The 27,510-nt window shown below is 34.5% G+C and overlaps 1 protein-coding gene across 3 annotated transcripts in view; it reads left to right on the top strand.

Annotated features, from left to right (window-relative positions):
• Nucleotides 1-27,510, top strand: part of MICU1 (mitochondrial calcium uptake 1) — a 246,858-nt gene that overhangs the window by 105,326 nt on the left and 114,022 nt on the right. For all 3 annotated transcript variants that reach the window (XM_076010083.1, XM_012762546.3, XM_012762541.3), the window contains one exon: nt 16,216-16,330. In XM_076010083.1, the coding sequence (XP_075866198.1) occupies nt 16,216-16,330 (115 nt within the window). The remainder of the gene's footprint in view (nt 1-16,215; nt 16,331-27,510) is intronic.

Here is a 27,510-nt window from a genome sequence, read left to right as displayed (position 1 = left end):
AATCAGAGGTATATAAATTTTAATACCTGAATTTAGAAATCAGGATGTCAAGTTCACTGTTCTTTTTTCTTTCTCCACATGCTATGAGTACCAAATGGCATTTTGAAAAGTGCTCTTTTTTGTTTAATTGAAGTCATCACTCTTAAAGTGAGCACTGTCAGCTGTATATAAAAAATTGGATCTTTGCTAATTGTAATCAGGATAGTAGAGAAAATACTATTTCTATTATAAACTAAATTTATTAATTTTCAAATATTGATTAGTTATATGTTAAGTGTAGCATCATTTGGGGCTGCTCATTATAATCTTTAGATGAGCAAAAGTTTAGAATGTAATTAAATTATAACAGTGAACTCAGGTACTGATTCAACATTTCAGGAAATCCTTGACATCTGTTAGAATTTTCAGGTTTTAGTCACAGATTTTCCCATTTTCCTTCTCTCCTGTCTAAAGTTCTTTAAATTACTTTTAAAACATTTGCTCAGTTTGGGTATGAAAAACACAACCTTGTGGATTGCTGAACTTCTTTATGTGTAATAGAGTAGGATGAAAAGAGTGTGGACTTTGTGTATAGACAATCATGTATTCAAATATCACATACTTGGTAGGTAACCTTGGGCAAGAGACCAGTTAACCTCTCAAAGTGTCAGTTATCTTCTCAGTAAAATCAAAAAGTATCTCCCCTTGCAAATTGTAGCTATTTCATGACTTTGAGCCCTTTACTCAATTTAGAAAGGAGTTACATGCTGTCATATGTGTTATCTTCTATTTTGGTCTGTGTGAAATGCTACAGAATAGCATACCTCTGTGTAATTGTTCTCTCCATGGTTCTTTCCTTCCCAGTTCAGTCAGCTATACAAATCGCCAGGGGCTATCTCAGTAATGAGCAATTGGCCAAGGTTAAATAGGTAGACCTCTGATCTGATTTCTCATATCTGAGCTATCATGTGTTCACAGTGATTCATCTCACTTTTGTACTGTAAAATCCTTTGAGCCTCTGTCATGTCAATTCTAGCTATAGGCTTATAAATTGCTAATAGCATCTGTTTTTCAGTCAAGAACTTTTATAATGTTATTAAATACTGAGCTTGGTTTGAATAGTATGGTAAGTTTAGGTCAAATTTTATTTCACAGCCAATGAAGTTTATTTATTGAAAAATATTTAACAGTATTTGGTATTTGAAGTTATTTTGGAGTGGTATCCAGCTAAATTGGCTCACCTAAACTGCTTCTTTAAATGTCAGTCTCCACAATGACTGGTTTATTACCAGTGTGGATGGCACTTTATTTAGTGCTCCATAATTTTGGAGAAGCCCTTTTTTAAGCAATCATTTGGTACTCTAAAATAGTTAATTGATTCTCTGAACTCATCCCAGTTTGGTTGTCTATATGTTAATATGGGTGGCAAAGCAATTAATTTGCCATGAAGTTAAAAAAGAATTATATCTGTGGAATGATAATGAGATACTGCTGTTTTGTTTTATTGTGCTTAGCAGATTAGATCTATGTATTTCTTATTTCCTGTTTCCAGGTGTTCAGTGATGTTATTATAGGTTTTAATTCATCCTTTGTATGTTATGTTTTGTAATATGTATATTTGATTTGGAAATTTTTGTTCATATAATCAAACAATGTCAATGTTTTTTTTCTTTTTCTCATCTTCTGATCAGGATTTCTGGCAGGTACTGACTCAGCAGCATGTGCTTTAAATTAATTAATGCTCCAAAATCCATAGTAATGCTTCAGGAACAAAGGTTCAGTGCATGTTCATGTCCTTCCCCTGCTCCCTTCAGAATGATTCAGTTCCTGTCACTTTAAATTAACATACTTTATCTTTAATATGACAATACAAACACTGCACAAGTCCTTGAGAATATAGTACCCAGCATAATATAAAAAGAAATTTTAACATTAGGTGTTACAAACAGTCAAGAAACTTTGTTTTAGTTACTATATTATATTAAATGTAAGGAATACTTAATTGGGTCATTTAAATAATCTTATTTGGGATGTTATGTTCCTACTTGAACTGAAACAGGGATGAAAAGACAACAGTAACTTTAGGTTAAAAATTAATAGCTTTTTTTTCTTTCAAAATTTCTCACATAAAAAATACAGATAAGTGGTTGCTTAGTTGCATTTTGCTTAATAAAATGGCTTAAGGGGAAACAAATAGAATATTTAGAAAGACTTCATTATTTTGCTTTTTTGAGCTAATCAATGACTTTAACTTGGAAAAGAAAGCAAACACATGGAGAAAACCATGAGAAGAATATATAGTTCTAGGCTAGCAAAGGAGATTTTCAAGGACATTCCTAAGAGTACTTTTTAAATCGATCTTTGAAGGCTTGGACTCTTTAATTGTATTTTATAAATTATTAAAATTTATTCATTTTTAAAAAAGAAATTACTCTTGCATTTTTGATGGTCGACAGTCTTAAAAATGTAAATTACACTGAATTATATATACCTTTCCTTTAAAATAATTAATGAAAATCACAGGGTGCCCTTTATTTTTATAGTATATTTTTTCCGTGCTTCTTTTTTTTTTTTTGAAGTGGGGTATTTTTTAGTAGCTGGAGTAGTTTAAGCCTATAAGCCTAGCACTTTGGGAGGCCAAGGTGGAAGGATTGCTTGAGGCAAGGAGTTCAAGACCAGCCTGGGCAATATAGTAAGATCCTCACCCCTACCATATATATAAAAAGTTAAAAAATTAGCTGGACTTTGTGGTGTGTGCCTGTAGTCCCAGCTACTTGGGAGCCTGAGGGTGGAAGGATCACATGAGCCCAGGAGTTCCAGCTTACAGTAAGCTGTGATTGTGCCACTGCACTCCAGCCTGTGTGACAGAGCAAGACCCCATCTCTTAAAAAATAATTGTCCCTTACAAACCCCCAAGCCAGACATTCTGTTATTGGTGCAACAGATTATTTTCCTGAATACCTTTGCCTTTAACTATATTCTGAAACAAACCAACAAATACATTAAAAATTATGTCAAGATAATTTATAGATATCCCATTATCAATGTTTCTGATCCTAGGGATTCTATTTTAGAATAGCTATGGCACAAACATCCGTACAGAGCGCTAAGGAAAGTAAATCAGATAAAATGCTAATACCTGTAATTGAGGAGTGCTACTTTCAGTTCTCTAATTATGGTAGGACAGTTTGTAGCAAGCAGCAAAAACTCTTACCCTCCTGTAATACTTGTATGGCTTAAAGCTTGAAGATTTAACATGGCTTGCCTTGGATAAGTGCCCTTACTAGAGAGGTAGGAGTAAAGAAGAAAGATAGGAATTGGTAAATGCTTGCTAATCTCTTGAATCTACAGCATTGAGTAGTCAACAAAATTGGATGACAAAAGAACACCAGTTTTTCTTTAAACTTTCACTATCGAAGGTAACATCCTTGGTTGATGAAGGATTCAAAAATCAAGTTTTACTGTATTCTTAAGGATATCTTGTGAATAAACTTTTATATTAAAAAATAAACTTTTTTTCTTAGAATAGGTAGTGGCATAATTGTTTATCTATATTGAGTTCTGTAAATATCATTCATTTTGGTGACACTAGTTTGAATCCTTTAAGCTTCCAAAGGTCAATAACCAGTTACTTTGTAGAAGAGGTCTTTCTTGCTTGCTTCCTTGCGGAGCTCTGTCCTTTGCATGCTAAGTTCCTACTGCCCATGGAAAGGCCAGAATCATTTTGTTTTCCTGGTTGTATAGAGTGCTGTTCTTCAAATGCAGCTTATTAATAGTATCAAATACTCATTATATTGCTGTGAGGAGCATCCAGAATGTCTCTTTCCAGTCTGAGTTCCACCACTACTGAAGTCTGTTAATTTAACCCACGTGTTTGATTATTCAAGTTGAGAAAATAAACAATGTAAGTACTCCAAAGAGGAGCATAGTTTACTTGGTTGTCCTAAATATTCAGACTACTATTAAGACATCATTAAATATATTTTTATTTTAGGTTATATCATGTTTGAATTTGGGATCATTAAACCCATTTGATTTATCATTGTTGATTTGAAAGCATAAACATGACTACCCATTATCACATTTCTAATGCCTTCATGTTTAGCTTTTTCATCATAAAACAAGATTTGAAATTCACTTTGGTATAATAGGACTTTAATTCTAGACTAACTTCCTTTTTTTATTATTTTAGTTCAAACACTCTAGCATGTCTTAAGGTCACACAAATAAAGTTTTTAAAAGCTACACTAAATAAGTTATTCCTCATTCAGTTCTGGTAAAACAGTCTCTACTTAGCCTAAACATCTATTGATGATCTTTGGTTGTAGAGAATATGTGAGGGTAATTCTTGTTTGCCTACTTGTTTTTGGCATAACTCGTTTTTTAAAAATTCTAAATTTGAAAAAAAGCTTTTCCAGTTATAGATTAATATTTACTAATTAAAACATACATGAAGAACATTAAATTCCTAAAGTGATGCATATTTTGAAAATGATTAAAATATGCATTTGCACTGAAAAAATGTGCACCTACATCATTGCCTCAAACTTTCCTCTTCAACTTCAAGTTATCTTAGCTGATACAAGCCCCTAAGGTTAATACTTTACAGTAGTGAACTACGTTTTGCTTCAGAAATATTGAGTCATCATTAACATTTTCAGAAATTATGAACAATATAGATACTAGGTGTGTTCCTCTGTAATTGATACAATATAGCATATGATGATTCATGACATGGACTCTGAAGTCAGACCATGGCCTGTCTTGCTACTTAATATAGCATTATTACTTTGGGCTGCTTATTTAACTTCTCTCAACCTGAGTATTCTTATCTGTAAAGTACAGATAATATTATCACCTACCTCATAGAGTTGCAGTGAGGTTTGACATTAATAATGCAAGTAGAATGTGCCAAGTGCAATACTTTACATAGAATATGCAAAGTATAATTTTTAAATTCTTGATATGTCTTTAATGGTCAGTGGTTCTCAAGGAGTACCCATAAATATTTGTTTTCAAAATTGATTTTAAAATTCTTCATCTAAAGCCGTGGTCCCCAACCTCTCCGCTGTTAGGAACTGGGCCACACAGCAGGAGATGAGTGGGTGAGCGAGCAAAGCTGAGTTTCATCTCTATTTACAGCCACTCCCTATCACTTGCATCACCTCATAAGCTCCTCCTCCTGTCAGATCAACAGTGACATTACATTCTCATAGGAACGTGAACCCTACTGTAAACTGTGCATGCAAGGGATCTAGGTTGCGCTCATTATGAGAAGCTAATGTGTGATAATCTGAGTTGGAGCTGAGGCTAACACTGGGGAGTGGCTGCAGATACAGATTATCATTAGCAGAGAGGTTTGCACAATAAATGTAATGTGCATGAATCATCCCGAAACCATACATTCCCCCCCACCACTGTACCCCCTGGGAAAAAATGGTCTTCCAAGAAACCAGTCCCTGGTGCCAAAAAGGTTCAGGATGGCTGATCTAAAGGGTTTCCTGGGAAGTGATAGTTACTAAGGACAGTGTAAATCAAATTTGTGAACAGTGGTCCTCAGACTCTTATTTTTGTTCTTATGATACATTTTTTTCTTGTAATAATTTTTTTCCAAATGATAGAAGGTGAAACTACTATATTGACTTATTTTCAAAATTTGTGCTTGAGATTGTTTTTGCATTAAGTAATAGAGAATCCTTTTATAACCCATGTGACTAAAACCAAGACTGCTGCTGAACTCAGGAGTGTTCTTTTTAGCACTGATCTCTTTCAGTGGCCAAAGTTCAAAATTAAATTCTTAGATGTAGGTAGCTGATAATCAATAATGATAAAACATAGATTCTCCCACTCAGAGCTGCTTTAAGCAAGTGTGCAGACATAATGTGGTAGAAAATAGTAGAGTTGAAGATTTTCCCCTTCTAGAGTTTTGATAATACCTCATCAGATACTGAGCATTAAAATAAATCATTTCAATAAACTTGTATCATTTACTTGAAGTTACTGCTGTTCCAGTATACTTTCTTGAATTTTTATTATTGCTTTAATCAAATCATCTCCCACTTTTTTTTTAAAGCATCTTTGTTTGTATCATTTTCTCTGAAGCAATCAAGTTAATGAAATAGGAAAACACTTGCATTCTAGGCATTTGGAATTGTTCTCAGAGCTAAGGTGGTTAAATTGGGACTGAAAAGAGAATTGCTTTCTGGCAGAGTGAAGTTTACAGTATCTTAAGCATTCACCTTCCACAGTTTGTTGCACAGTAATTTATGGGTTTTTGTTTGTTTGTTTGTTTCCTCAAATACCTCTGAAAAGCTTGGAAGAAAATCTGAGTTAGAAGAAGGGGAAATCATAAACTACTCTCAATTAGAAACATCTCAGTTTAATTTTTATCTGTCATATACTCAAATTCTACCTCTCTGCAAGTTCAGGTCTTGGGTGGGGGAAAAAGAATAACGTATTTTAGCTGTGCAACATTTTCTGTTTGGTTGGGAATGGTGTGATTGTTTAAGATTGGTATTTTACCAAGGCTTTGGCATCTGTCTATGCACCAACTAGATAATGAAGTGTGAGCGTTCATTGCATGGAAAATTGCTGAATTTTCTCTTTCTGTCTAATGGTCCCTCAACCCTACACCTCAACTCCAACCTTAGGTAGAAATACTATTTGTCATTTGAAAATGATATGCCAAAACTGCATTTTCCAGAAGAAGTATACTATCAGCAATTTGTTTTTGACATCAACCTCAAATATTACTCATGGGATTTAGAGAGATTTTAAAATATATTTCAGAAATATAAAGTGTTAATATTAAAATAATCGAAGTATTTCAGCCCCATAAAGGATTACATCTTAATTTAAATAGTAAAGCTGTATTCTTTACGAGACTTTCTGTGTACCAGAGATGTTTTGAGTTTCTAGATGCTATGTAAGCATTTATTTTACAGACATAGTCCATCAACTTCTATTATATAGAAAAAGTTCATTTCGAACTTTAGAACGTGAAAAATGATGTTAACCAGAAGAAATAATGAGAATAAATAAATAGATAAGATTTTTCTCTTTGGCTTCATCTAGTTGAGTCTCAGAAGGCAAAATTATTGACCCTACTTTGATCAATCCTGTAACTAGTGAGGATTCACTGTCTGAGCATGATGAATACTGATGAGTTTGACTCATGTCTGGAAATCCCAGTCCCAGGGCCTCTCATGGCCCCTGCAACTTTAGTCATATATTTTATAAGTTTATGTGATTGGTCAGAAACCAGAATGTGGGTGCTTCAGCACAAAACCATTGGATAAAACAGTTCACACTTTAGACTCACTGTGAAGTGTGGCAATTACACATGTATAGTGTATGCTTTGCTGTATAATAAGTTTACTCTTATGTGTTTCTGCTTATCTAAAAAATAAAAAAATTCAGGGCATGGTACACTTAAGATCAATACCCAAACCATTATTACAGTATTTATTTGCCTTTCCTTGAGGTCAGTAATTTAAATCCCTTAGTAATATTGTATCTATAACTATGGTTTGAAATATGAAATGAATAAGATCTAAGACTAGGTCATATAAGAGAATAGTACAACAGTTATATTTTGTTCATTTAAATCAGTGAGCACATTGCTCTGAAATATTTTACATAATTTTGTTCTCTAAAAAGGATAACATTTGTCAGTAAATTGAATAGAAATGCTATTCTGATCATTTGACCTACATTCTGCTTTCACACCCTTAATTTCAGAGATTCAAGTGATTGGAATAGAGTTTGATGTGTAACTTCTAAGCTGCATGACATAACAATACTCTGTAAGTTATCTGCAGTTGCAGTTTCTTTTAAAAATATCTAGTTCTGGTTGGGTGCAGTGGCTCATGCCTGTAATCCCAGCACTTTGAGAGGCCAAGGCCCGAGGATTATTTGAGGCCAGCCTGGCCAACATAGCCAGACCCTGCCTCTACAAACGAATTTTTTTTAAAAATTAGCTAGGTGTGGTGGCATACATTCCCAGCTACTTAGGAGGCTGAGGCAGGAGGATGGCTTGAGCCCAGGAGTTTGAGGTTGCAGTGAGCTATGATCATACCACTGCACTCTAGCTGGGTGACAGAACAAGACTCTATTTCAAAAAAAATTTTGGATAAATAAACTAGTTCTGGCCAGACCCCAGTCTGGGTGACAGAGTAAGATCTCATCTCTTAAAAAAAAAAATACCTACCTAGTTCTGTTTAAAAAATTTTCAGCATGTATCCTGAAGTATTGCTAGAATCTTACCTCAGGAACTTTAAGAAGAAATAAGTTTCTCATAGATCCTTACCAAATATTTTTTTACTGAACATATGTTACCTCACATTGTATGCTCTTGCAATAAAATTGAAATGTATTCTATTTCTATTGAGTTTTATATACAGAAGTTTACAGTGTCTATTATATTTATATAATATATGTAATACTTATATGTTACATATAACTTATATAACATTGATAAATTTACATTTATATTGAATTTATTACTTATATTGAATTAAATACAAATCCTTATGTTATATTGTCTTAGTCAGAATTACATATCAATATAAATGTTCATTAATAACAATGTATGAATAACCACCTCAGGGCAGTGAGAGAAAATGAACATTATTACCAGTCTTGTTAGGAAGATTATATCTTGCTTGCAATATGCCTCCATATCACCCCTGAAGTGTATAAATGCTGTTTGATTAGGGAAAAACATGACTTAAAATTTGGTCAAAGATTAAACATAATTCAAAAGATTAAGTGAGGGAAAATTTTACTTGACATTCGTCATTGCAAAATTGAACATTGATACTTGTGAAGTAAGAAAAAGTAACCAAAAACCTCTGTGCTGTCTTTCCTTCAATTTTTAAAAAAAAATTATTAATGAATACATAATAATTATATATCTTTATAGTGTACATGTGATGTTTTTGTTTTTGTTTTTGTTTGAGACAGAGTCTCGCTTTGTTGTCCAGGCTAGAGTGAGTGCCGTGGCGTCAGCCTAGCTCACAGCAACCTCAAACTCCTGGGCTCGAGCGATCCTTCCGCCTCAGCCTCCCGAGTAGCTGGGACTACAGGCATGTGCCACCATGCCCGGCTAATTTTTTATATATATAAATATATCAGTTGGCCAATTAATTTCTTTCTATTTATAGTAGAGACGAGGTCTCGCTCTTGCTCAGGCTGGTTTTGAACTCCTGACCTTGAGCAATCCGCCTGCCTCGGCCTCCCAGAGAGCTAGGATTACAGGCCTGAGCCACCGCGCCCGGCCACATGTGATGTTTTGATACAGGCACACATTGTGAATTAATCAAATCAGGGTAATTAGGGTATCCATCACCTCTGGCACTTAACATTTGTGTTAGGAAAATTCCAGTTCCACTCTTTTAGTTATTTTCAAGTATACTATATAACTCATTATTGATTATAGTCACTTTGTTGTGCTATCAAATATTGTTCATTCTATCTAACTACATTTTTGTACCTATTAACCACCCCCATTTTATCACCTGGCCTCCACTATCCTTCCCAGCCTCTGGTAACCATCGTTCTACTCTCTGTCTCCGTGAGATCAGTTGTTTTTAATATTTAGCTCCCACATATGAGTAAGAACATGTGAGATTTTTCTTTCTGTGCTTGGCTTATTTCACTTAACATAATGTTCTCCAATTTCATACATGTTGTTATACATTATAATGTACACAATGCCCAGTTTTCAGCAAGAAATTATACATGCATAGAAACAATAAAGTATGACCTAGTCACAGAAAATAGGAGATATCCTTGAGGAAACACAAACATTATACTTACTACTCAAAGATATTAAATCAACTGTCTTTTTAGTCAAATAACTAAAAGAAACAAGGAAAATGATGTTTGAACTAATAGAAAATATCAATAGATATAAATTATAAACAGGTGCCAAATAGAAATTCTGGAACTGAAAAGTACAATAGCTGAAGTGACAAATTCACTAGAGGGATTCAACAAGAAGATCTGAGTAGGCAGAAGAAAGAATCAGTGAACTTGAAGATATGTCAATTGATATTATCCAGTCTGAGGCAAAGAAAAAAAAGAATGAAAAAAGAACAGAGCTTAAGAGACCTACATTTTAAAATGTTAACAGTAGTAAATTTTATGTTATATGCATTTTACTATAATTTTTTTAATTATAAAAAACAGTGTGGTGCTGACATAGATAGACATAGACAATGAAATAAAATTGAGAGCCCAGAAATAAACCCACATGTCTATGGTTAATTGATTTCCAACAGGCATGCCAAGACCAGATAGTAGTGACAGTGTAGTCTTTTCAACAAATGGCATGGGGTCCTCTGGATATCCATGTAAAAAAAAGAATGACGGTGGGCCCCTACTTCACATTATGTACAAAAATTAACTCAAAATGGAGCAGTGACCTAAAAGTAGGAGCTAAAATTATAAAACTCTTAGAAGAATAATAGGAGTAAATCTTCATGACCTTGGATTGGTAATGGAGTATTAAAAATAACTTCAAAAGCACAAGCACTGAAAGAAAAAAAACAGATAAATTGAACTCTACCAATATTAAAAACTTGTATTAATACATCATAGGACATTATCAAGGAAGTGAAAAGGCAACACACATAATGAGAGAAAATATTTGCAAATCTTATGTATGATAAGGGTCTAGTGTTCAGACTATATAAAGAACTCTTATAACTCAAAATAAAAATGAGAAATAGCCAATTCAAAAATGGGCAAAGAATTTGATTAGACATTTTTTCAAAGAAGATAGACATATGGGCAACAAGCACATGAAAAGATGTTCACCATCATTAGGCACTAGAGAAATATAATTCAAAACCACAATGAGATGCCATTGCACAACCATGAGAATGGCTATAATTTAAAAATAAGTGTTGGTGTGGATGTGGACAAATTGAAACCATCTTACTTGCTGATGGGAATGTAAATGGTACAGCCACTATGGAAAACAGTTTGGCTATTCCTCAAACATATAGCTACCATATGACCTAGTAGTTTCACTTTTAGGTATACGAGGTCTGTCCGGAAACTATCCAGCCATTGTTAATATAACAAGAATGATTTGTGCAACATTGATGTAACCTGGAAACCAAGGAGAGTGGACTATAATGTGCATACCTGAATAATGAAGACTTCACTGTACTAGTTAGTGGGGCGCTAGACGCCATTGAGTGCACATATGTACCGTGTGGCCATTGCATTCAAAATGACTGACACAGTAGAGCAATGAATCTGCGTCTAATTTTGTGTTAAGTTTGAACATTCCTTCATGGAAACTATTCAGATGATTTAGAAGGCTTTCCAGAATGATGCAGTGAGTGCAACACAAATAAAAGTGTGGCACAAACGCTTCAGAGGTGGTCCATAATCTGTTGAAAATCATCTGCATTCTGGAAGGCCTACAACAAACAGAACACCTGAAAATGTTCAACGTGTACAGGCTGAAAGAACTAGAAGCTGATCTAGGGATTCCCAAAACTACTGTGCCCGAGATTTTGACACAGGATCTTGTTATGAAAGGCGTTGTGGCAAATGCATTCTGCAGCTTCTGCTACCAGAGCAGAAGGAACATTGTGCTACATTTGCTAATGACTTGCTTCAGACTGCTAACTAATGAACCAGATACCCTCAAGAAGGTCATAACTGGACATAAATCATGGGTCTATAGCAATGATCCAGAAACAAAGGCCCAGTTGTCCTAATGGAAGTTACTGGTTCTCCATGCCTGAATAAGGTACAGCAAAGTCACAACAAGATCATGACCATGTTAACTGCATTTTTTGATTAGGAAGGTGTTGTCCATCACAAGTATGCTCCTCCAGTCCAAACAATTAATAGGAGTACTACCTTAGTGTTCTTCCTTGGTTGAGAGATGCAGTGCAATGAAAATGGCGATGAAAATGGCTGCAGCTATGGGCAACTGCTGATTGCCAGCTTCATCACCACAATATGCCCACCCGTGCATCACATCTTGTGCAGAGTTTTTTGGTGAGACATCAAATCACGCAGGTGATTCCACCCCTCTACAGCCCACATTTGGTGCCCTGCGACTTCTGGCTTGTCCCAAAACTAAACTCACCTTTGAAAGGGAAGAGATTTCAGACCATGGATGAGATTCAGGAAAATATGACAAGATAGCTAATGGTGATTCCAACAAAGGATTTTGCAGAGTGTTTTGAACAGTAGAAAAGATGCTGAGAGAACTGTGTAAGATCCCAAGGTTCCCACTGTGAAGGAGACTGAGGCATCAATGTCCTATGTACAGTGTTTCTTGTATCTTGTATCTTCTTCAATAAGTGTCTCTATTTTTCATGTTACATGGCTGGGTACTTTCTGGACAGTCCTCATATACTCAAAAGAATTGAAAACAGGTACTCAGATACTTGTACATGAATGTTCATAGTAGTACTATGCGTAATAGCCAAAGGATAGAAATAACCTAAATGTCTTTCAACATATGAATGGATACATTGTGATATTAAAATATACAGACAGTGAGGTTTGGATTATAATCCCAAAAGATGCAATCCTGAAAGATCAAATCCCTGAAGTCTAAAAATCTCTAATGTCTAAAATCCTGAAAATCACTGTCACAGAATAGTTGGATCATGTTAGGTAGAACTGTTACCTTGGTTTTGTCTTTATGTTGAAACTAAGTATGGTTTAAGGAGATGCGTATGGGTGCCAAGTTGAAATGGGGTGGATCTGTGGGCCTATTTTGAGTGCGTCTGGTCAGAGTATTTCTGTGGAAATTTGTGTGAGTATGGCTAAATTGGGAGCATCTGCCCTCAATATTGGTAGGCACCATTCACTCTGCTGGGGCCCGGAGAGAACAAATGCCAGAAGGTAAATTGATCTCTCTCTCTCTCAGAGTTAGGACAGACTTTTCTTCTGCTGCCTTGGACATCAGAAATTTGACTTCATGAAACTGCATCATAACAGCATTGACTGTGCGTGTAAGCATTGTGCTTGTATATAAAAATGTTGAAACTTCCTCAATAAATGAGATTTACTTTTTGTGCCACTGCATATGTGAAAGATAAAATTTCTCTAGATCTCAGATCTTTGGGTGACTGCATATGCAGTGGTGACACATTAAGATTTTTGATTGATCACGTTGAAAGACTTTAGGTTGTTGGTTGTGGTATTTCAGATGACTGCAGTTTTAAAGCTGGTTGCACACAATTATCAACTGAGTGTTTATGCTTGCAAAAATATGGCCTATTTTGTTGTGTAAAGTGGCCTATGAAGTGTTCTGTCACATTTTTATGTTTCACAAATAAATCCCCTTTTTAAAATGTAAATAAATACTTTTAAAGAATTTTAAATTGTTTTAGAATTGTATTTCTGGGATTTTAGACTTTAGGGATTTTGATGTTTTGAGACTTCAACGTTTGGGATTATGGTATTCAGGATTGTGTCTTTTGGGATTATGATCAGCTCCTCATACAGTGGAATATTACTTGGCAATAAAAAGGAATTAAGTGCTACAATATAGGGTGAACCTAGAAAACATGTTAATTGAAAGAAGCCAAACCCAAAAGGTCCACACGTTGTATAGTTAAGTGGTTAAAATGGTGAATTTTATGTGAATTTTACCACAGTCAAAAAATAATAAAACTCAAAAGGAAAAACTAAAGAAGGACAAAGAAAGACTGTTCCGGGTTAATGGAGACTACAGAGACATGACAGCTAAATGCAGATTGTGGATTACACCCTTGACTGGGGGGTGGGGAATGCTATAAAGGAAATTATAAGGAGATTTGACTAAATTTGAAAATGGACTAGATTAGGCAATAGTACGTGTATCAATATTAAATTTTCTGGTTTTACTAAATTTACTGCAGTAAATTTACTAAATTTACTGCAATATATTAGGGAATATCTTCGTTTGCAGGAAATCCGTGCTGAAGCATTTAAGTGTAAAAGGGACATGATGTCTCCAACTTACTTTCAAAGTGGTACACAGAAAAAATGTACAGTAAATGATGTAATATGTAAACTGTTGGTGAATCTGGATAAAAAGTATACAGTAGTTTATTATACTAATCTTTCAATCTTTCTGTGAGTTTGAAGTTATATAAAAATTGAAAGTTACCAACAAAACTACATTTGTCTTTGTGTTATCTTCTGAGCAGCAGTGTGCTACAGGTAATTGTCAGAAAATAATGTTAAGTGTGCTTCTCTGGCATAGCCACCTGAGTTCACTCTGTTCTTAGACTTTCGTCTGTTTCTCAGTTTCTGGCTCTCATTATATTATTTATTCTAATTGCTCATAGCAATTTCCCCATATAATTATAACATAATTATTAAGTATTTGACTTCTTTTTTTAAATACAAAAATAATATCTTTTTAATATTATTATATTTATTTATTTTTATATTCATCTGCTTCATTGTGAGTTATCATGTATTTGACTTCAATACACATTATTATGGCTGGTAATGGGCTGCCTTTCGGGACCTAATCTCCTTTTATATATTTTTTCCTACTCCCATACTTTACTTTTACAGTATCTTGGATAATGTAAAACTTGTAACTATTTGTTTCTTTTTATTTTGAGAAATTTAAATATTAGCTTCCTGGTGAAAGGTTTTGCTGTTCTCTTTCTTGTCCAATACCTTTTTTTTTTTTGTCTGAAATTTATATTTAATCTCTTGGTAGAAGATCAAATGTGGCATGAATCTAACTTTAAGTAGAACATAGTGGACTATATGCTCATTTTTGTGGTCAGCTCAAAGAAGTAATCTCTGAATGCCATCGAGCAGGACGATGGCATTTGTCAGGCACAACTGAAGTCAGAAAAGCCCTTTCCTAAGTAGAAGCTGGCATCAAAACCTAATACTGCTTTGTTGCCATTCAACTGTGGAATTTTTACCTCTCAGTCGTTACCATTTCTTAAAAACAAGCAAATATCCAGTGGAGACTATTTTGAATGAGATTATTAAGAAAATCATGCAAACTGACTTCATGATGATTCACATGGTACTTGTGTTTTCAGTTGGTTAACCAGTTTTCTTTCTTTTGTGGTGTATAATGGGATCTCCACTAGACAGAGGTAACCAATTGGATAGTTGTATACCCAGATGCTGGTGTAGTGGTGCTTGTTGGTTTAATTTTCATGATATTCCTCTCAAAGTTATGCCTGCAATGCTGCCTCTTATTTGTGCTTGCATGACATTATTACTTTGTGCTTTGTTGGTTTGAGTTCTTGAAACCTCCTAGTTCTTTTTTTTTTTTTTATACTCAGAGTAATTCTTTAAATATTTTTAGTGGCCCAGAACTTATGGAAATTAGTTTCAAGTCTAACTCCTTGCTGGATCCTTTTCAGTTTTTGAAAATATCTTCAATGTTAACACTAAGTTTATGCTTTGGCTAGGAATTCAAAAAATAGGTTAGGTTTCCTTTAACCCAGGAAGAGACCAATCGACCAGACAGACCCCATTACTAAAGCTAAGGATTAACTTTGTGAAATTTATAGATTAAAGAGAAAGAATATATATTTAAAGTAAAAGTTGAGTTTTAGGAGATAGTTTCATCAAATAACTAAAATTTAGGATCCTCCACTAAGGTAACAGTGATTTAAATTAAATTGTATAGAGAGAGCTTGGTGTGCATGTCTGTTTTGGGGGTTATATATCAGAGATACTATTTATTCTATGTTAGTTCTGTATTCCAGAACTAAGATTCTCAGGATCATAAAGTAAAACTAAAATTAGTATTTCAGAAATTAGTTTTCTGAGCCTTTGTATGAGCCTTGGAAATAATTGCTCATCTCTTCATTTCTGCACTGGCAGTATAGTTTTCTTGGACAATTAGAACTAATTTCCTCTTGGTTTTTTCATATGTTTGTTTTGTTTTTACTACCTTATATACCTCTATAGAAGAAGGTGGATTGTTTGTAAAACTAAGAAACAAACCCAGTTTTGAAGTGGGTACAATGGCAGAAGGTTATAAAATTGAAATTATTTTCTAATGTTCATATTAAACCAGTTTTGAAATGAAAAAATAATTTTTTGTCTTGGAATTTTTATTGTGTTGAAAACTGTAAAGGATCCATTGATTTTGAATGGCCATCAGACAAATGCTTATAAATAGCATAAAATTGTCAGATAAATGGTGATTCATTTCTTACTATTTGTGTTCTAATTCAGTTTTACCTTCTTTTTATCTTTTGGTGGAACCCTTACATTTAATAGAAAATATCCCAGGAACGAGAAAAATTTGCTGATGAAGGCAGTATATTTTATTCCCTTGGAGAGTGTGGACTCATATCCTTTTCAGACTACATTTTCCTTACAACCGTTCTTTCCAGTAAGTATAAACTTTTTCATTTATTTATTTGTAGGGAGCATACAGGACTATAAACAGTTTGATTGGTTGGAAGGAAGAACAAAACATGTTGGTATAGTTAATGAATTATAAATTATATAAAATTTCATTTGTTTTGAATTTTCTATAACTCATGTATTGAACCACCTATGAAAGAGGGAGAAAAAGAAAAACTAAGGTATCAAGGTAAAGTTTTAAAAAAAATCTCTGAATTTACATCTGCCTTTAATTATCTAAAGCTCTGTATTCTGCCAAGATGAGTCATATATTGCCTATACCTATAGCCTTCATTAAGTTTACTACTTTTCCAGTAAAGCACATTTGATCTATCATGTCCTCCACTAAAGAAGAAAATTGGCTCAATTTTTCTAATTGTGTTGAATATTCATTTTTTTAGTCTTGGAGGAATGCTTCTAGAGACGCAAAACTCAATTTTGACTCCTTTGGAACACTGATGAATTTCTGAGTTTTTAAAATAAACAGCTTTGTTGATTAGTAAAAACTACTATGTGGTTTTTAATTTTATTTCCTTTTAGTGACTTTTTTTTAACCATTCAGAAAAACTAAACAAAATGTATGTTCCTAGCTTTCTGTGTACAGTCTTTTAAAATCTATCTAAAGTGAACCAAAGAATTCAGATTTGTACATTTGAAAGAAGTGATTCTCAATTTTTTTGTCTAGGACATATCAAACAAAAATGACCATCTCTTTTTTCCCTTCTGCAAGCCAGTCATCTATACTGATAAAACTGTCTTGTAAGACAGTTTTTAGTAAATGGCATACACGGGTCCTGTCATGACTGTGGCCATTTTCATTCTTATTCCCTCTGTGTAAGGATTGACAGGGAAATGAAGACTAATATGCTTTCCACAGCTGACTTTGTGACCAAAGTGTCTGAATAAATTCATGTGGTAGGCTGGGTATGGTGGCTCACACCTATAATCCCAGCACTTTAGGAGGCCAAGGTGGGAGGATCACTGGAGCCCAGATGTTCAAGATCAGCCTGGGCAACATAGTGAGACCTTGTCTTTACAAAAAATTAGGAAATTAGTTGGACATGGTAGTGCACACCTGTAGTCCCAGCTACTCCAGAGGCTGACCCAGAAGAATCACTGGAGCCTAGGAGTTCAAGGTTGTAGTGAGCTATGATCACTCTACTGGACAACAGTGGAAAACTGTGTTTCTTAAAAAAAAAAAAAAAATTCATGTGGTAGACCAGTGCTCTAGCAATGAAAATATGCATTGATTTGCTATGAAAATCCAAAGAAGCAAACTAAAAAAAGCAAATGTATAATCTTAAGGTATGCATTGTTAGAATTATTATTTTGAGTAGGGCATGGCTTTTAAAACAGACTGTAGTTCGAACTCTGGCCCCTCCTACTTCTTAGCTTGTGATTTGGGGCAAGTCAATGAGTTTGTTCTTATATTTTGTCTGTAAAATGAAGATGGCAATAACATCAAATCCAAATGATTTGTTCGAAGATTATGAAATCATGAATATAAAGTACCTAGTTCAGGACCTCAATATTTAGTAGGTATGAAAACTGTCTTGGTTTTTGTTCTTTTTTTTTTCAAGAAAATATGAGAGTACAAGCATTTTGGTTACATTTTATATCTTTGCCTCTCCCTAGCAAGGGTCAGAGGTATGTCTCTCCCCTCCATAATGCTCACCACATCCCTCAGTTGTGAGTTTACCCCTCAACCCCCTAATCCCTGGAGAACACCACCACCATTTGAGTGCCTTAGTGTTTATCATTCAGTACCAATTTGATGGTGAGTACATGTGGAGCCCATTCTTCGATCTTGTGTCACCTCACTTTGGGTAATGGGCTCACAGTGTTAGATCACTGTTGTTTATTATAATTGAGTAATATTCCATTCTATACATATACCAAATTTTAATAATCCACTCATGGATTGATGGGCACTTGGGTTGTTTCCACGTCCTTGCAATAGTGACTTGTGCTGCCATAAACATCCAGGTGCAGATGTCTTTATAATAGAATGTTTTATGCTCATTTGGGTAGATGCCTAATAATGCTATTGCTGGATCGAATGATATTTCTATTTTTAGCTCTTTAAGGTATCTCCAAATTCATTTCCACAAAGGTTGCACTATTTTGCAGTCCCACCAGCAGCGTAAGAGTGTTCCTGTCTCTCCACATCCTGGCCAGCACTTGTTGTTTGGGGATTTTTTTTGATAGAGGCCAGTCTTAACTGGGGTTAGGTGATAGATATCTCATTGTGGTTTCGATTTGCATTTTTCTAATGATTAGAAATGTTGAGCATTTTTTAATATGTTTGCTGGCCATTATTCTGTCTTCTTTGGGAAAGATTCTGTTCATTTCCATTGCCCATTTATTATTGATGGGGTTGTTTGATTTTTCTCTTGTTGATTCTCTTAAGTTCTAGATAGATTCTTGTTATCAGAGCTTTATCTGATGTGTAGAGAGAAAATATTTTCTCCCATTCTGTAGGTTGTCTGATGGCCCTAATGACAGTTTGGTTTTTGTTCTTGATATCCTGTCACAACATGTTATTTCATGTCTGATTTTAAAAGATCTATAAGTCTTTTTTTAAAAGGCCAGTACAGTAAAAAGATGGGAAAATCTAGGAACAAAAGGCCAGAATTTGTGGGGATTTAAAATTTTTTATTGTGACTTTGGATAGAATTTATATTAAATAGACATGTAGCAGAAAGTATACTGCATTGAATGAAGAGAACAACTAGGAGAACTGCATTGATATATAAAATGTACTAAGTGTCAGAAGCACCACAGAACAGAACCCTCAGAGTATCTGAGGGTTGTATAGCTCCCTTAACTCAACCATTTGAAAGAATGTTTTTAAAAAATCACATTGACCCTTGAATCCTAAAAACCATCCATGTAGCTCTGCTCATCCCAGCACCTTTACTTCTTGGTGCTCAGCTCTTCAAAGTTTGAACATGGTGAGTGATTTACAATAAAGTGCTTACTACATAAGTTACTTTCTATGTTTGTCAGGAATGAAGAAAATAGAACAAGGGTGTGATTTTAAGACTTCTTTATCGCTGGCTTTAAGCAGTTGATTACTATATGCCTTTGGGGTTTTTCAACCTTAGCATTGTTGATATTTTGAGCAGGATAATCCATTATTATAAGGGCTATCCTGTGCATTGCAGGATATGTAGCAGCATTCCTGACCTCTACCCACTAGATGCCGGTAGCACAGCCTATCCTATCCCCCGGTTATGACAAACAAAAACATCTCTAGACATTGCTAAATGTCTCCCAGGGGATGGGATGGGAGGAATCATCCCTGCCTGAGAATCACTTGTGTATTTTTGGTGTTTTTTTTCTATTATGATGTGGTTTTCTTCATGATTCTTGCCTTGAGTTACATTGAGCTTTTTTAGATCTGTGGGTTTATACTTTCATCAAATTTGGAAAACTTTCAGCCACTATTTCTTCAGATACTTTTTCCATGATCTCCTCTTCCTCTCCTTGAGGAACTCCATTGACATATATTTTCCTTACATCAACCCTATAATGTTAGTTAGTACTATTGTTATTTTCATTTTACAAACGATTCATTTTAAAGAATTTGCCCTTATTCCCACAGTGAGTAAGTATACAATTCAAGATTTGAACCCAGGCCAACCGCAGCATCTGGACTTCTGTTGTTAATACTTGGCTTTATTGCTGTGGTTACATTTTCAGCAGTGATAAGCCATAACGTATTTTAGTGCTTCTTTTTTCTCTAAGGCTGAGAGAGCGGAAAGGCTGATCATAGACTCTCCTGTGGATAATGTGCAGTTCAAGCATCCTTGCATTCTGAATGTTGCACACTACATTGTCTACTTTATCTAACAAGCCATGGGGAAAAATATGCCACAGACATTAGATTAAGATCAGTTCTTTCCCACGTTCAAATTGCTGCTAGGACAACAGGAAATGAGGCACTCAGTAGATCTTCTTCCTTGTGCATAGCAAGGGATCAGTACAGTCAAAATATGCTAAATGGTTCCAAAGTCATCCTGCAAGAGAGGATGTAATAAATGCCCTAAGGATCAAAAGTTTTGCCCGGGACTAGCTTGGGAATAGGGAAAGTACATTAACATTCATTCATCTGTTACTGTGGTGGACAGCAGGAACCATAAAAAACCAGCTACAACAGTGCAAAGGGCATCACCCAGATGATGCAGGACTATTACAATTCTGATTAGCTGTTTTCATCCAAAATTAATAGACTCAAACGTGTTTAAGAAATCACCATCATTTTGAAGAATATGAACACTCTGCTATAATGGATTGAAACTTGAAACCTTAAAGCACCTAATAAACTCTACTATGTTGTTTAAAATAAAATTCAACAACTATATATAGTAAATCATTCATTTTATTTCCTGATTTATAATTACCTCTCCTAAAAATAAAATTAAGAAAGCTGCTTTTCTAAAGAAAGCATGTTTTGCAATATAATTTCCTCCATTAAATAGAGTTAAGTTTTCTTATTTAAACTTTGTGAAAATTTAATTTTTTCTAAATAAGAGTTTCTGGGACACACATCCAGAATAACAACCAATTTGGCAGAAATATCTTGTGTTTACAATAAGCAGTGGTATGAATTTCTTGCTTTTCTCCATCTGTGATTTGGATAATGGGCCTTCTTGGCCAACCTAAACATTAAAACACCCTTTATTCCATTACACACACACACATACACACCTTCTAAACTCCTTCCTGCTTTATTTTTTTCACTTTGGCATTTATCACTATTAACATTCTGTATAATTTTTTTCTCTATATTTTGAAGTGGGAGTTTGTTGCCCAGGCTGGTCTCAAACTCCTGGACTCAAATGATCCTCCTGTCTCACCCTCCCGAGTAGTGGGAGTACAGGCACACGTCATCGCACCCAGTTTCAATTTATTTTTTTATCTTATGTATTGCCCATTTCTGACCTAGAATGTAAGCTACGTGACTGATCACAGATTTATGATGATATTCACTAAAAACATGTCTATATTAAGCATTATAGCAAAGTAGCAAAGTGAGAATATAAAATGTGGGGTTTTTTTCATATTATCAAAAAAAAAAAAAACGTTAGTAAGCATAAGACTCTACTTTGCTGTTGAAATCCTAAACTGAGAATAGTCCTTGTAGCTGTTGATGGCTTCAGTCTGTATCCAATATCAGTGGAGTGAGGAAAATGTGCATTTTAATTAATTTATTTCCAAATAAGCTTGGTTTCTTACAATAATTCAGAATTTGTATATTAGTATCCCTCTTTATTCCTAATTCACAAATTCTATTGCTTTATATCCCATCTCTTTGATCAGCTTTGATGGATTAACTTGAAGAATTTCCAGTATGAGCCATAGCATGTGTATTGAGTAGAATATTAAGTATTTACTAGATAATGACTCATTAATAAAATAAATTCACATTCATTCTAGGCAAGATGAAGAGAATGTTAATAATTATTATTAAATAATTTCCGAAGAGCCTCTGATCCTTAAAGTTAGGTTAATAAGAATTGAGTGAGAATACACAAGCATGGTTCTTAATGGCTTAATTATCTGCACTAACTAACTGCAACATTAGGTTATAGTCTTAAATCCTATAGAAGAAGTCAGAGATTTTTCTCCATAACTAGGTATACAGAAGGATTATCAGGATTTATCTGGAATACTAATTATTATTAATTGATTTGGATCATTCTTACTAATGCTAAGATTCACTAGGTAATGACAATATAATCTGGATCTTGACCTTTGACAATTATGACATATTTTTGTGTGTTCCCTTGTCTTTATATATGTTCTAACTAAAATTATTAACCCTGTGCACCAATAACATGAAAACAATTCTAGATAGCTTGATGGGGGAGATGGAAAGACAATAATAAAACATTTACAAAAGTTGATTATTTAGCATCTTCCTTACAGTTCTTTCCTTCCTGTTTACAGTTAATTTTTTGAAAAGTCACCAGAGAAGTCAAAAGCAAAAAATGACTATGGCACATTCAATACTCCGGACTTTAAAGTTTGGGGACAGTCCTAATGAAAACCAGGCATAATTCAGCCTATTCTCATTTTGATTCCCTCTTTAGATTTCAGAGAATCAGTGGAGAAATCGAATTCTGCATTTTCACAATAGCTAGATTTGATTTACTGAAAGTTAAACCACATCCTCATCATGATGCATGTTTCTCACAAATACACAAACCTGTTGAGAAATTATAATAGCATTCAAGTAAAATTGTATAATATTTTATTTCTCTTGCCATGCTCTAGTCAAGAACATATCACAAAGTGTATGTGACTTAGAAAGCATGGTGCTGATGAGTTCATTCCATCTAATGAAAATGTCATAGAAGTTATAGATGAAAATACATTTTTCAGGTCAAGTGATGTGTTGAAAAATATGAGCAAGGCCTAAAGCTGAAATCTATCAACAGTTATAAAGCAGTTACAAGTCCTTTTTACTGTGACAGCAGAGTTGGGGATGCGATAGAGAAAATCTTTATAATTTATTATATCCGGGGATCATCTGCTATTGCTAAATTGTCATTATGAGGACTAAGACAAAGATAATGAAAGACTAATCTTTAGTGTAATTTTAGCCTTATAAGAGGTACTTAGAATTTCGGAAGTACTCAACTTGCAAGTTTTAAGGCCAAAAGTATCTCAGTGTGTTATTTACCAGTAACTTCCTTCTCTAGAATAACCTGTTTTCATGGTTAATTCATTGGTTTTATAATAATGCATCTTCTGTCTAAACAATAAAATAATGCTTTTAAATATATCCAGTATTCATAGATGATATTAAATTCATTTTGAATTAGATGCATTTGAGAACACTACACATTTTAGTAGCCCCAGCTGTTACAGAAAGTTGAAGTATTCACATATTTTTTTGTATCAACAACCACACAAGACAAGCAAGAAGTGGCACTTGTGTTTAATCTCCCTGATCTGTTTGTGACGATACTAGAAGATTCAAATATTTTCTTTCTTTTCAAAAGGAAATTTATCCTTTGGCAATAATTGCTTGGGATTAATTCTAAGAGTTAACAAGGCCAAGGGGAGAACAGAAACTAAAGAAGCAAAGCGTGGTTATAAGAAAAATAAGATCTTAAATGTATTTTAACCTTGGGATTCTCCTTATTAGCTTTTCATACTCGGGTTTTATTCCGGGTTTTATTTGAATTGATCCATTTTTTTGAAAATCCTAATATTCTAATAAAGTTCTAATATTCACATCAAATATTATGGAAATCTGGTTAGGGACACATGACTTTGGAACCCTACCCTTTCAATAGTCAGGATGAGTCTTTGCTCTAAAAAGAAAAGAGGCCAGGTATGGTGGCTTATACCTATAATCCTAGAGACTTGGGAGGCTGAAGCAGGAGGATTGCTTGAGGTCAGGAGTGCCAGACCAGCCTGGGCAACATAGCAAGACCCTGTCTCAAAAAGAAAAGGAAAGGAGGGAAGGGGAAAAAAGGGAAAGGGAGGGGAGGGGAGGGATGGAGAGAAGAGAAGAAGGAATTCCTTTCTTTTCCTTCCTGTCCCTTTCCCCCTGCCTTCCTTCCTTCCTTCACAGAGATATTCAGAAAAAAAGAAAGAAAGAAAGAGTAGAGAATGAGTTGTTCAGAAATGTCTCTGTGTGCTATGGGCTGATGTGGCCACCAAAATTATGTCTCCATACAATTTTTTCTCTCTTTTTTAACATTTGTTTTCCTTTTTGATTTATTTTTTTCCTTTTTAAAAATTTTAATAGATTTAGGGGGTACAAGTTGAATTCTGTTACATATATGTATTATATATTGTTGAAGTCTAGTGTACCCATCACCCACATAGTGTACATTGTACCCGTAGGTAATTTTTCATCCTTTACCCCCCTCGCAACCTCCCCACTTTTGAGTCTACACTTCTCTTAGCAATCTCAACTAGGACTTTAGTTTTTTTAAAAGATCATAATTTTAAAACAATTTTTACATTAAAATTGGGAATCAATTATGGTGCTCCATAACAGCTCCAGAGATATTTACATGAAAATCCTTATTAATTCAAAGGAATCTCTAATTGAAGAAAATTTAGGCAGTGGATAGGGTATCACTAAATAATATCTTGAAGTGGGAACTATGTCACATGGCTTTGTATCCCCAAAGTATGTAACATTGTATTCAGCTAGTAGTAGTCATTCCAAAACTGTTTGAATAAAAGGGTATTTGGGATGTGGCTTCTCTGAGTCCCTTCCAAGTAGAAAGGAGACCCAGCCACCCATCTGTCTCCATACCCTGGATTATAGTGTCAAATGGACCTTGGTGTACCTTTCTGCCATACTTAGTCTCCCTTTTATTACCCTATAGCAAACTGTACAAACTTGCCCTGATCCTATTCCTTTATAACTCTTTTAACTTCTTTCCTATTCTCCTCAGCCTCTACCCTGTCCTATTTTTGTTCTGTTGATTGTTGGGATAGCTCTCTATGAATTTAGCCCTCAATAATTGATGATGTTTGAAGATGATATTTACTTATGGCCTATGAGCCCCACTGTTTCACGTTGTTTGCCTCTTAGAAGCTGGACTAGAATCAAATGTATTGGCACACCTTATATAGAATTCACTAAAACCTAGAATTTCATGGTGTTTAGTTATGCTTAGGCTGTACAGAGTATTGCTTAGCCGCCCCTGAAACAACTTTTGAAAATGCATATTTGTCGTGCTGGGGAAGAAATAGTGCTTGTCATTGGATGCTTTGCCTAATTACTGCCCATTCTGGAGAAGATATCCATATAGCACAGTATCTGGCACATATATATTTATTGGCTAAATAAATATATGAGAATTTTTTTGTTTATGTATTTGTGCATAGTATTTTACACTCAACATTTTAAAATGTTTTAAAGGAATAGTTACTCTCTATGTATATATATATTATGAAAGCTACAACATTAATTAACATAGCTAAATTTTTCTATTTGAACACTAAATTGAAAGACAAATAGTTTTGGGGTGATACCAAACTTAGTCACATATGAAACGGTCCTTCAAATTAGCATAGGTTAAGTTACAAAAATCCAATTTCTTGGTTATCAGAACTTATTAACATTAGTGTCACAAAAGTTGGTATTCAACCCACCACTGTTAGATTTGACTGGCTTTTAAAAAAATCCGATTTCTTTATTAAAGCATCTAGTTCTGAACATCTACGCAATAAGTTGCATCTTGGCATAAATTGTCACTTTGGCTATTATTGAGCACATGGTATGGAAAGAAACCACATTTGAACAAAATGAAACAAATGAACAAAATGAAATTCAAGCAGATGATTTTTTTTTTAGATCTCTGAAGATACAGCTAGGGGGCTATCACATAGGCAAGTAGAATTTGCGCATAAAATAGTAACACGAATTTGAAGAGAATATATTCCTAAAGTAGAACATGACCTTAATACAAGGGTAAAGTACTGACTTGCCTTTTAGATCTCACCCAGGAACTCTTGGGAAATCCAAGCTTTTTGACATCTCTGGCATTGAATACTCTTTCTGTAGCACAACTGTCAAATAACAGTATAAGGAAGACCAGTTTAAATGAAAAACTTTCTGGCAGCTCTCTGAAAGTCATCTAGTAACTGAGGCAGAGATAAAGCTCAAAGATAAGCTATGAACTAGAAACATCAGCTATTTCTTTCCTTCAGGTGTGAAATTATATGTCTTTTTTTTTTTTTTTTTTTTTTTTTTTTTGAGAATCAGGGCTGAAATATATTTTCTAGAAAACATATAAATGAAAGAAAAGCAGTTACTAGAAGGAATAAGTACCTGTACAGCTGAAGCCTAACTAGAGGAATTTAGAAAATCTCAGTCTTCTTATGAAATTTTTAAACTCATATTCTTAACATGTAGTGTTCCATATTATTTAGAAAACCTTGCCAATTGCCATTAAATAAATAAATCATACTGAGGTACCATAAAGAATAAAGAGCTCTTTTTAGCCATTACAATGACTGTATATAATGATAAGTTCATAGTAACTGTCTCATGTAGTTTCATTGTCTTAAAATTTTCAAACACTGACAAGACTGAGTCAATGTGAATTTTAAGCCTTTTCAGAAAATATACATTAAATTTCTTAGTAGGTTTTTTTTTAATGCTCACAATTTGTTAGAGTAGAAACATGGATCTTCTGTCTAGCTCCTCCCAATAAGTGCTACTGGGAATAGCAACTTAACTTCCCTCCTTCTATTTTAATGGGATCCTGGCTACCCTGTGACTGATTATAGACCAATAAATCACAGAAATTTATCTAGGAGCTATAAAAAATGTTTGCATTATTTATATACCTTGCATCTTGGGCAGCTTTACCCCTGAGCCCTGCCCTAAGGTTAAATTGGCCTAGAGATGGGCTCAGTCTCCAAAACTATGTGAGGTGAAGTCTTTCCTAAGCTTAGACCCCTCAAAGGCCTAAAGAACTCTTAAGAAACTAAGATAAAGATTAGGGTTGAGCCGGGCGTGGTGGCTCACGCCTGTAATCCTAGCACTTTGGGAGGCCGAGGTGGGCGTATTGCTCTAGGTTGGGAGTTCAAAACCACCCTGAGAGAGACCTAGTCTCTACTAAAAATAGAAACAAATTAATTGACCAACTAAAAATATATACAAAAAATTAGCCGGGCATGGTGGCGCATGCCTGTAGTCCCAGCTACTCGGGAGGCTGAGGCAGTAGGATTGCTGAGCCCCGGAGATTGAGGTTGCTGTGAGCCAGGCTGACACCACGGCACTCACTCTAGCCTGGACAACAAAGTGAGACTCTGTCTCAAAAAAAAAAGATTAGGGTTGATTATTTGAACAGGCAATTTACCTATTTTCATTTGACTACCAAATCCTTAGTATTCCCCAAACTATTTGTACCAAGAATTAACTATTGGAATTGACACTTAAATTTAATTGACCATATGATATTGGTGAGAGCATAAATTATTGGCACAACTTTTTAAAAATTTCAACAGTGTTTATCAAGCACTTTCATAAAGTGCTTACAACTTTGGTCAAGCAGTTCCTTTTCCGTAAGCTTAGGCTAATAAAATAATCACGTGTATAATGATATTGATGGTCAAAAAATAAACTGGAAAGAACTCATATCAAATGGCTGAACCAATTTAAATAAATCTAAAATGGCT

The sequence above is a fragment of the Microcebus murinus genome, chromosome 14 (genome assembly GCF_040939455.1).
Source record: "Microcebus murinus isolate Inina chromosome 14, M.murinus_Inina_mat1.0, whole genome shotgun sequence".
NCBI lineage: Eukaryota > Metazoa > Chordata > Mammalia > Primates > Cheirogaleidae > Microcebus > Microcebus murinus.
Note: the sequence above shows the minus strand (reverse complement) of the source record. Positions and strands in the feature narration are given on the sequence as shown.